General features: G+C 38.1%; 2 protein-coding genes across 4 annotated transcripts; one reads left to right on the plus strand and one right to left on the minus strand.

Annotated features, from left to right (window-relative positions):
* Nucleotides 1-60: 60 nt before the first annotated feature.
* LOC112043424 (cytochrome c oxidase subunit 6B1) lies at nucleotides 61-3,559 on the plus strand. 2 transcript variants are annotated; one of them, XM_024078830.2, is made up of 3 exons: nucleotides 144-298; nucleotides 2,584-2,667; nucleotides 3,304-3,559. In XM_024078830.2, the coding sequence occupies exons 2-3, from the start codon at nucleotides 2,588-2,590 to the stop codon at nucleotides 3,470-3,472; spliced, it is 249 nt and encodes an 82-aa protein (XP_023934598.1). In that variant the 5' UTR covers nucleotides 144-298; nucleotides 2,584-2,587; the 3' UTR covers nucleotides 3,473-3,559. The 2 variants fall into 2 exon arrangements, with proteins under 2 accessions (XP_052741815.1, XP_023934598.1); XM_052885855.1 differs by lacking the exons at nucleotides 2,584-2,667; nucleotides 3,304-3,559 and adding an exon at nucleotides 526-2,559 and having other exon boundaries at nucleotides 61-298.
* A 1,077-nt stretch (nucleotides 3,560-4,636) lies between these two features.
* On the minus strand, nucleotides 4,637-11,223 carry LOC112043423 (oxysterol-binding protein-related protein 11). Of its 2 annotated transcripts, XR_008251500.1 has the most exons (6): nucleotides 10,911-11,223; nucleotides 10,148-10,309; nucleotides 9,351-9,448; nucleotides 8,881-8,959; nucleotides 7,462-7,622; nucleotides 4,637-4,845 (listed from the first exon to the last, which is right to left on the minus strand). XR_008251500.1 is itself a non-coding variant. In XM_052885861.1 (5 exons), the coding sequence occupies exons 1-5, from the start codon at nucleotides 11,094-11,096 to the stop codon at nucleotides 7,518-7,520; spliced, it is 630 nt and encodes a 209-aa protein (XP_052741821.1). In that variant the 5' UTR covers nucleotides 11,097-11,223; the 3' UTR covers nucleotides 4,637-7,517. The 2 variants fall into 2 exon arrangements, 1 of the variants encoding a protein (XP_052741821.1); XM_052885861.1 differs by having other exon boundaries at nucleotides 4,637-7,622.
* Nucleotides 11,224-11,291: the final 68 nt, after the last annotated feature.

Below are 11,291 nucleotides of genomic sequence, written 5' to 3' on the forward strand. Positions count from 1 at the left end.
ACCACAGACAATATAAATCACAAAAATGAATTTACAGAAAAAAAAATCAAGAATTATGCCATAGATTTGTACAATATTAGCGAGATAACGAGAATTTCCCAATTTCTGTTAAAATTCTAAAAAACATGCTAATTCCAAAGACAAGAAAAAGACTGCACTTTACAATAGATTCTAGAAAATCTTTAACTGATAATTATCTGTTCTATATTGTCTATTATTAATTTTTGGGAAGCCTATGTGTTCGCTGCCATTTTCTATTCGATAAATTGGAAGGAAATTAATTTGGGAGAACAAAAAGGTGAGCATGAGTGAAAAGGTATTTTGCATTTATAGTTTTGTCTACATTTGTTTGTTACGCATGCCATGTTAAAAGATACAATCTGAGCATCCTAGGCCTCGTATTACGTAATTTGTTGTTCCTCGTCACGAAATTATTTACAACGACACTTCAATAAGCGTGCGAGCAATATCTCGAAAGGCGAAGATTGAATTGCTGTCTACACCGAAAAGTTGTTCTGTTTGTAGGTGTGTGCATACCTACAAACTGCCGCAGGTTATGCGAAGAGGCTCGTATAAGTATGTCCTCTTACCGCGGCGAGGGCGCCTGGGACGGCGGGCCGCCGGGCGCCGAGGCGGACTACGCGCCGGCGCCCGCTCCCCCTGCGCCGCCCGCGCCCACCACCGACCCCTGGACCGGGGTGAGCTACAGCCACTACCCGCAGCAGTACGACTACCAGGGCTACGGCGCCTCCTCGTACAGTTATAACTACGACTCCAGCTACTACCAGCGCTCCGACGCGGGCTACTACGACAGCGCAGCCGCCGCCTACCCGCCGGCCGCGCCCGAAGCCTACGACTACGCCCGACCGGCCGAAGGGTCGCGCTCCCCGCATGCTTCACGCGACTATGACCGTCATCGCTCTTACAGGTCAAAGTCGAGAAGTGCTTCCCCATACGACAGAAAGCGTGAATATTCTAAAAAAAGAGATGCCAGCTATGAAGACAGTCGGTGGCGCAGGTCCCGGAGTGCCTCTAAACGCAAATATTCTAAATATTCTTCCAGCGAACGCTCCAGCTATAAGTCCAGATCATATTCCAGATCCCCTAAGAAAATAAAAAAGGAACGTAGGACGTCGTCTGGTTCATCTGAAAGGTCATACAATAAAACAGGAGCTGGTAGGACTCACCATTCTCAGACTCCACCAATAAAAAGTAGATCATCCAGATCCAATAACGAAGATAGAGTGCGAAGTCCTGCTGTAAAATACAGACATGACAAGGATCTCAAAAGTAAAGTAAAGTCTGACTCGTACTCGAGAGATAAGAGAGAACGAGATGTTTTCACTCCACCTCGGAAAGATGCAGTTGATTCAACAAAAAATCGGAAGAGATCTGACAAATCTGTCACTCCTCCTGTTGTTTACAAAAGATCAGAGAGATCTCCACAGAGGAAAAAGAATTACAAAGATCTAAAGTCTGGCACGCCACCGAGGAAACCTAGAGATAGCTCTGTTACACCTCCGAGGTGCTATGCTCGTAGTCGCTCATCCTCCAGATCACTGACGCCGAAGATAAAACGTAAAGTGTCGCGGAGCCCAAAGTCGCGCCGCAAGAGATCTATGTCTTCCAGCTCGTCGTCTGCCTCTTCGGCGAGCTCGCGCTCTAAACGTCGCGCCAGGCGCAAATCAGGCTCTGAAAACGAATCTCGAAGTAAAAGTCGATCAAAGGGACGATCGCCCAGCAAGAGAAGGTCCAGCTCTCGACGCCGGTCCGTGAGGCGATCGAGAAGCCCTAAAGCGTCAAGGTCACGATCGCGGTCACACAGCTCCAAAAGCCGCAGTGGCACGCCCAGTGAAGAGGAATGTCGAGGACAGTTCACTGTGGCCGACAGAAAAAGATTTTGGAAAATGCATAAAAGTAGACAAGAAGCTGAAAAGCCAAAAACTCCACCCAAGGAGATGAAACCTCCCCCTGGGGCTGTTGAAACTAGTAACGCTGTGGATATTGAGTATGGTGATCCCCCTGAGGTGGTGGGACCAAATTTTGATGAGCTGCTCCAACAGCCTGATATTCTGCATGCTCCTTCATCATCAAAATTGAAACCTGGCCCAATACCTATAAAAAATGATGGAAGTTTTCTGGAAATGTTCAAGAAAATGCAGGAGCAGACTAAGAAAGTGGAAGAAAGTCAAGCAAAACCTGTAATTAAAAAGCCAGTGTTACCTTTCATTGGTAAAAGGCGAGGAGGGAGGGTTCTTAAGACTGGTATGGTGAAGAAGGCCAAGGCAATTGATGAACAAACAGTGGACAACACTCCCAAAGATGCATGGTCTCTCTACATGCAAGAAGTGAAAAAATACAGAGAAACGTCTTGCGAAGAAGAAAGGAAGACTAGGCCGCTCGTCAAATAGCCATTATCATAAGATTGTATTCTGCATTTAGCAGTTTTGACTGTTATTTTTGTATTGTCATGTGTAATATGTATCCTATTTTATTTCTGTTGACTCACTCATTCATTGCATTAACAAATGAAAGGCAATAAAGAAGTTATAAGGATGACTGATTTGTGTTCTTTGGTTGCAGTAAAATGCCAGAAATGATCAAATCTGTAGCCGACATCAAAACCGCACCCTTTGACCCACGGTTCCCTAACACGAACCAGACCAGGTAACACAATTTATTTTATTTACACAGCACAGCAGAGCAGAGTCTACAAATTCTGTATGCAATGGATAGTTTCATAATTAAAAAAGAGATATTTGTAAGTACATTCAATAAAACTTTTCAGAAATGTCATTGTTAATTCACAAATTTTTCAAATCTCTGTAAATTCAAATTAAGAAATTGGACAAATCAAAACATTCAATTGTTGTTACAATTTTAATAATATAATTTTTTGATGGTTCAGAATACACTGTATTCGAAATCCTCAGAATACACTGTTAGGTTGCCAGTCCAATAGGATTGAACAAAATCTCCACTCTTAAGTGGACAGGGACTTAAGAGCTAATTTAAAAATTTATATAAAACCGGTAAGTGGAGCTGGGTTAAATAAATTAATTTTAACATTTATTTATTGAACATAGTCTGCAACTCCGCTCCAGTGGACAAACACAGTACTCAAATCTGCTCCGCATTAGCCTGATTCTACACTACGCTCCCTTACTCTGCTTTGGTGGACAGGCAGCCTTACTCAAATGTTTTCTATCTTGCGTTTGTGGCACACTTGTCGCTTATGCGATATGTAAATATTCCTCAAAGAGTCAATACAGACGTGTTCAAATGGTATTTCTATGATTCCAGGCACTGCTATCAAAGTTACCTGGACTTCCACCGCTGCCAGAAGGTCCGCGGCGAGAAGTACGAGCCATGCCAGTACTTCAAGCGGGCCTTCACATCGCTGTGCCCAAATGAGTGGGTCGAGAAGTGGGACACGCAGCGCGGAGAAGGCACTTTCGCTGGACGCATCTAAGCGGCCGCGCTGTACTTAGGGCTACATTAATTTATGTTTATTAATTTCCGTTAGGTTGCGTGATATAGAGTAAATGATTTAACCGTTGCCAGCTGTTGTTTTTGTGGTGCTTTTATTTTCAGTTTATTTATTTTTTCTACTTGTTCAAACTAGTCAATAAATAGCGCAAAATTTGGAAACTACTATGGAGAGACTAGTTGTGGCACTAAATTAATTAATAGGCAGATAGTAACTCGACTGAGGTCTTAACCTGTGTTAAACTGAGAAAGTATTCAGACTAATATGCCCGACTTGTTTCTATGCTACTTTTCCGACTTTTAAACCTATCCACAGGGCCAAATCTTTGTTTTTTTTATATATTAGATTCAATAAATTCCTAAATTGATGAACATGAAACCTTTTTTTAAATTAAACTAGTCACTCCCAACTGCGAAAGATGTTTATCGTTATAGGTAATCACTACCAAATGAACTAGGCAACCTAATTAATCAGTACAAAATATATTTCTCATCAAAAAAAAAAAAATCGAAACTGTCCGCTACAGTAGGTACTTGCGGACTGTTTCGATTTCTATGATGAAAATATACGTTGATAATGCTGGAAAAAGATAATGAAATAGTTTATCTACAACGTTCTAATAGGACATTCACATATCTTCTGTTATCTATTGATTATTTAATCCATAGGTATAGCATTTAGAGAGATATACATGTATGTATACCTAACAGACGTCATGCCTATTGCCGTGAGTACCTTACCTACCTACGGGAATGAATATTATTTGGCTTAATTACTGTAGGAATATTTTCATTGACGAGTAGGTGACAAGACATTTAAACCCACAATGCAGCAGCAGTGGGTAATATGCGTTAAGGACTAGTTCGGACTACTTTAGTATTTTACCCGAGTACGAAAAATTTTTGGATTTACCGCCAAAAAATAGTTACCGAACTAGGCCTTAAGGTGGTCTAGCCCTGTATTAAGTAGGTAATTAACTTATTTTTAATCAGGTTGGAGGGTTCTCTTCGAGTCGTGGGCCCACAGCATTTCGCAAACCCTGCCAACATTTGCTTTACACGTAATTAAAGCTAGTGACGACACTCCTCGGAACATCAACATGTTAACCTTCCTCCGGTAATCGAGTGAAAAGGACTAACATTCATGAATTAGGTAATGCAGTTTAATGTATTTCGAACATCACAACAGACTAAATGGGTCCAGGGAAGGCGCCCTTCTCCCGCAACTCGTCCCAGTGCTCGATCCAGAAGTTGGGGCAGATGGTCTGGAAGTAGCGCTTGAAGATGCTGCAGTCGTCCACCTCACCCAGCAGGCGCGTGCAGCGGTAGAAGTCGCAGTAGTTGTCGTAGCACGCTCTGACGATGTACGATATTTGTTAGCACAACAGAAGAATCACCAGTTTAAGTAAAGTTGATTGTGGTTCAACCTCGTATACCGTACCGTATACTCCATACTCAATGGCGTGCAAAAAGGCTTTTAACAAGGGTAGGCATAGCTAAACAAATTGTACATAATGGAAAATATTTTCTCCTATAGAGGTTCGTAATGAATCTTAGGCATCAGGGTAGGAAATCAATCGCTTGCGTGAGTATCACTAAAGGCAAAAGAGACGTATTCAACCTCAATGTATAAATGAATCTATATTATAAAGGTACCTCCAAATCTGGTAATAAAACAAGGTATCTACATCATTTTTAATCAATATAATTTTTACACGACTGCACAAAGAAAAATAAAAATTAAGTTTACCCTGACACTCACTTTGTTTGATTTTGAAATGGATACCGCGGATCAATACGCAGTGTTCTAAATTCCTGATCGCACATTTTTGTATTCAATTCAAAAAATAAAAAATATTATTAAAACTGGGCTTGTTTAAATTTATTATAAAACTAACTGACATACGTCAATAATAATATTTTATTGCAAATAAAACGCAACGAGGTCGTATATACTTTTATAAATTATTTTAATTTTATATAAATAAAAAACTAGTTTTTATATTCAAGTAGACCAACAGATGGCGCTGTTAAAATGGTGATTTAAAATTCGTTATCAAAGTCCGTAGTGGTCTAAGATCCGCAATTAAATTGAGAGAGTGCGATGGATTTTTCTGTCTATAATTCTAACCTCTGTCTACCAGCTAAAGAGGATTACGCAATGTAAACGAAAACAAATTACCTCATAATCTGTTTTTAGCGCTTTTTGTTTTATTGAAAAGACGCAGTTTATTAATTTTCTTTAATTTACAACTTACAACTATGCTTAATATAAATAGGCTAGTTCAGTTAAATAAATAAAAATTCATTTCAAAATTATTTTTTACTATGTATCATATTTTTTTACAACAAAATATTTTTATAACATAATTTTTTTTTAAAGCTCTGCTCTACTAAAATAATAATAAGTAATGATTACTATATCGCACACCTATTTATACGTACCGTCGTTAGATTTAATGTTTATTATAATTTCATATTCATAGAAATAAATGAAATGTAATTGCATCTTACATGAGCATCAATCAACCATGGGGTTCACACATTAATGATGTTTGCTGTGCAAATGTATTGGTCATGGTCTATCTCTGAATTGGTATATAAATAAAAGCATATTTACAATACAATAAAATCAAAACCTCAAAGGCCTAGGATGCATCAACAAAGTATTGTCTAAGATCCGTCATTACAAATATATATATACCCTCAGCTGTCATTCATTAGTGCTATGAAATAAATGATAGATAATGTTCATAGTGATAATAGGTTGCCCAGTTAAATTGCGGCCAAACACATTTTTCATACAAAATCTACGAAATCATAGTAGCAGTGTGAAAGCAGGCAACTTTTACTTTTTAAATTCTTTTGGGTATATTTCTATTAACTAGTGTAGGTATGACTTTTTTAAATTAACCAATGAGGGAGGAAGTTAAATAAATCTAAAAAAAAATCATTTAATACTATCCGGCCGCCATTAAAATAGGCAACCTATATGCAATGTGTCAATCTGAATATTTTCTATCATTTATTAACCCAATTAATTAATAACAGATAAGGGTTTATATTTATTATGTCGGATCTCATACTAATAATTATCTCGTGACGTCTTCGCCGGCGAAGACTAGGTCCCCGATATCTGGCCTTAGGCCAAAACATCCTTCCAGAATGGCTTTTTAAGCCAAGGTCCGAGTCTTAGAGGAGACATCCTTGGCTTGGCTGTTCCGCCCACATCTTTTTTTTATAATATGAGGAACACAATTTGAGAATGTATCTAATTAGACAATTCAAAATGAATAAAAATCATTTTCCGCCGCTACAATATTTGTCTCCCATCAGGTGATATCGTGAACCCTAGCCTTTAGTTCAGAATACTCAGAGTCACCCGAGCAACAAGTGAGGAGCACAGCTCTAACACAATACTTATAATCTAAACTCAACCGGGTTATTTACCGTATATTGGTGTACAATTCAAAACGTGATTACATCGTTTTTCATTAATTTTTCGTTTTTGGGAACGGGTAACATGGTAATTTCAACGAAATATCAAAGTGACTTGAAGTTGAATTGAGGATTAATTACTGAATGCGTTACGAAAACTGTGATCGGGTGAGGCGAACGAACATTAAGGGAGAGCTAAACAAGGATTACTTTTGTCGCGTGTGGCACATTTGTTTTTTACGATCATCCAACATGACTATTTCAACGAAATTTCGTTAATTTACATTATGTGGATGAAATAACGTTACTATTTACTACTACCACTACATACGTAAAATGACGATTATTATGTTATTTACTTAACAAACCATGTTAGACGATAGGTAAAACGATTATCCGGGAACAAACACAACAATTAAATTAAAAAACTTCCTCCTTTTTTGTGGTCAGTTAAAAAATCGATGAAAAACGATGTAGTTTTGAATCGTGCACCGAGTACATAATAATCCGACTGGTGTCACATTCACATCTCACATGCACTTGGTGGTGGTCTCCGCTTGCCCGCTCGTGGTCGCGCGGCGGGTTGCCCGCTAGTGGTCGCGCGGCGGCTTGCCCCCCAGTGCGGCGCACTGCTGCTGCCGCATGAGCAGCCCGAGGCACTGCAGCAGGCACTGCATGCTGGCCGCTGACGTCGCCTGCGCATCAAAAAAAAAAATTTTTGGGTTTTACCGGGTCCACCACGCTGCTTGTAAAGAATCATTCTGGATGTTCTTTATTCTGTGTTTTTACCCTGGAAAAATCCATGGTCATTGCAAGGTTTGTGAAAAACTAAATATTTCTAAAATTACATAAATACATTTGAGTTTGGGACCTTGTTTTAAGAGTAGTGAAAACTAGCTCTATGTATTAGAAGGCTCCGCTCTTCTATAGCTAAATTAATTGATAATAGTTCGTTTTGCACGTGTGTGTATGTGTGCGTGTGTGCGCGCGCGCGTGTGTGGGTGTTTCTAAGGATATAAGTTTTAATAAAGATTCTACTTCTTCATAATTGAGTGACGATAAATATTTAATAACTGATTACTATTTTCTTGCATTCCTTAAGTATTACTGTGTATATGTAGAGTTTTTTGTTTATCTTATTATATGTATAAAACATCAGATTACCGACAAATTATTATACAAATCTAATATATAAAATTCTCGTGTCGCGGTGTTCGAACTTGAACTCCTCCGAAACGGCTCGACCGATTTTTGTGATCCTTAGCGTGATTGTCGGCCAGGGTGGAGAATCGGCCAACATCTATTTTTCATCCCCCTAAATGTTAAGGGTAGTCCACCCCTAAATTTTTTTTTTTATTTTTAGGCAAAATTTTTTGTTTTTATTTTTTTATGACACAGCATACAAAAATACATACAACCCTAAATTTTCACCCCTCTACGATCAACCCTTATATTTTATTTGTTAATTAAAAACTATAATTTTTTTTGGTAAAATTTTTTTTTATTTTTTGATGACTTACAATAAAAAATCTCATAATACTTTCAATTTTTCACCCCTCTACGATCAACCCCTATTTTTTATTTGTTAATTATAAACTTTAATTTTTTGCCAAAAACCCTAACATAGCCCTTTTCTTTTTCCCATACAAATGATTTGTAACTAAAACGTAGTCAATTTGAGCTTTATTGTTATTGTATAAAGTTCATATTAATAATAATTAGAAAACGGGGTAGGGGTAGGGTAGTGGTAGGGTAGGGTAGGGGTAGGGTTGGGGTAGGGTAGGGTAGGAGTAGGGTAGGGGTAGGGTAGGGTAGGGGTAGGGTACGGGTAGGGGTAGGGTAGGGGTAGGGTAGCGGTAGTTGAAAGTTTACATCGAGTTTCACGCGGACGAAGTCGCGGGCATCCGCTAGTAATTATATAAAATTAAATTGAAATAGAGAGGTTCTACCTACTTTCAAAAGCAGTAAATCTGGGTCTGTGTGTGGAAACGGTGAGTCTGAAGATTCAATGCACCTCGCTAGTGCTGCATCACTGTCAATAAAAAAATTATAATTAATGACTTAATTTAAAGGTACATCTTCTTTTTTTTGCATCTTGCTATCTTTCTTTAATTGAAGTACAATGTCATATGTTACAAGGATTGTTTTTTTGCACTTCTTATGCAATAATAATTAATTCAATCAAAATCAAATTTATTTCTAAACTTCATTTTTCAAGATAAACTTTTTTCCTTAAGACTCCATTTTTCTTTCATATATAATGACTGTTGCATAATGCATACAGTCAGTCAGAGTAGGTTTAAATTGAAAGGTTTTTCTTTTCTTTAATTCTATTCAACAAGTTAATGTTTGTCTAATTTTGGTTTGGTACTTAATCATGAGCTTGTTCATACAAAATCACAATGAATACTGTCCTGTAGTACCTGAGCTCTGTGGCTTGGAGCTGCTGTCGCGCGGACGCCATAGCGTCGTGGACTGCGAGCTGCTCACGCGGCTGCAGCGGAGGATTGGCGCCCATCGCCTGCACATTGTGACAGTGCATATTTATTACACGCTTTATGTTAGCTTTACTTGTAACTATGTATGTAAGAAATTCCCGGTCTTCAATTAGGATGAAATTTTGCACTCTATCTATGAGTTCTGATGACAATACATGACTAGCTAAGAAAAGTCATTACAAATCAAATATGGCGGACTGGCTGTTTGAAATCCACCCCCATGATATGGATATCAAATAAAAGGGTTTGCTGTCAGGAATATGAAAAAAATAGTGACGTGACTTAAATCTAATATTTGTTTTTTTTAGTTTTTTAAACTATTTAAATTATTTTTCATACATTGTTTTATACAAGTTGATAATACACAATACAACAAATACACTTGTTACTACACTTATAAAACAAATAAATGGCTTCCACTGTTAATACACATCTTTAACCTACACAACCAATTTTATTGAAGTTTTCAGCAGAAATCTATTCTCTCAACTCAGACTCAAGTGGAGTGGTTTACTAGTATAGCTTAATAAAGAATATTGTGGTTCAGGGTTTTCATGCATATAAATGGGCATCTATTTGTATATTATATGTACAAAATCAAGTTAATAAACCAATTTTGAAAACTCTTTGCCCATGAAAAGTTACATTATCAGTGAGTATTCACACAAGAACAAGAGCTAGGTGGGTGAAACTGCAGTGCTTCCACCAATAAGATAATAAACCTTAGTATGAATTTCTGCAATGGCCCTGAGGCCGTTGACCCACTCCTGCCGAGCTCTGGCATCTGTGGCCCTCAGCTTCAGCATGTCACCAGAGGCGCAGTTGATGGTGAACGTGCGTGAGTCTTCGTCACTGGGGCATATCACCGCCGCTGCTAGGTGTGCCTAAAATATCATACAACTTTATTAAACACATTTTTCCTACTATATATATTTTATATTTTTAATTTTTTTCTACTATTCAAACTAGTTAATGAAGATAGCTGTAAACATATTTCAAGCTGATAATTGAATAGACACACCTTATTATCTAAATCTGTGGATTTAGAGTTTAGAGTGAAGCCACACTGTGTAGCTCCGTACGGCAGCAGAATGCAGAATGTGTACCTACAGCGTGGCGACGGAACGCACGTATGGCATATCATTGACATTTCTATGTGGGACGCCGCACTGCATCGTGTTGCTTCTCTCTTAGTTTGCATTCCTACTTTACAATTTCTATTTTTATGCCTAGTATTGCCTATTATCATTGAACATATACAAACTAGCGGACGCCCGCGACTTCGTTCGCGTGAAATATTTTTCACAAATCCCTCGTGAACGATATATTTTTCCGGGATAAAAAGTAGCCATGTTTTCTATTTCATTTTAAATTTTTAATTTTAAATCGGTTCAGTAGTAGCGGCGTTAAAGAGTAACAAAAACAAACATACATTCATACAAACTTTCGCGAATACTAGTATTTTAGATTAGTAGGATTTGTTACCTCTCCCCTCGCCGGTTGTCCAGGCTGCACGGTATCGCCGGGTCCATCAAATAAATAATACGACAAAACCCCAGTCTCTGGATCCACTGCAAACCACCTCTGCTGCCAGCCTTTCACGACGTTCGTGTATTTATACAGTTGCCCGGACAGTGGGCGATTGGAGCCTAAACCAGTTGACTTGATCATTTTATTAAAAATATTGATTGATAAGAGTTGGTTCTAATTTAATTTAATAAACATAAAATAAAAAACTTCTGTGAAAATAATACATTATTTACAAAAACCACAGACGACAAATCACAGATTAATGTCGAAACGAAAATCACAAATGACAAGCAGTGTTGCCAGTTGGGTCTTGTGAAAAGTTACCCGAAATATTAA

Source organism: Bicyclus anynana, chromosome 15 (genome assembly GCF_947172395.1).
Source record: "Bicyclus anynana chromosome 15, ilBicAnyn1.1, whole genome shotgun sequence".
NCBI classification, from domain to species: Eukaryota; Metazoa; Arthropoda; class Insecta; order Lepidoptera; family Nymphalidae; genus Bicyclus; species Bicyclus anynana.

Excerpts from the sequence above, each read along its gene's own strand:
- LOC112043424 (XM_052885855.1), top strand. The coding sequence starts at position 579 with ATGTCCTCTTACCGCGGCGAGGGCGCCTGGGACGGCGGGCCGCCGGGC.
- LOC112043423 (XM_052885861.1), bottom strand. The coding sequence starts at position 11,096 with ATGATCAAGTCAACTGGTTTAGGCTCCAATCGCCCACTGTCCGGGCAA. Across the intron at positions 9,449-10,147 it reads TTGCAGAAATTCATACTAAG|GCGATGGGCGCCAATCCTCC; the intron begins GTTTATTATCTT and ends CACAATGTGCAG. Across the intron at positions 8,960-9,350 it reads CTCCAAGCCACAGAGCTCAG|TGATGCAGCACTAGCGAGGT; the intron begins GTACTACAGGAC and ends TTTTATTGACAG.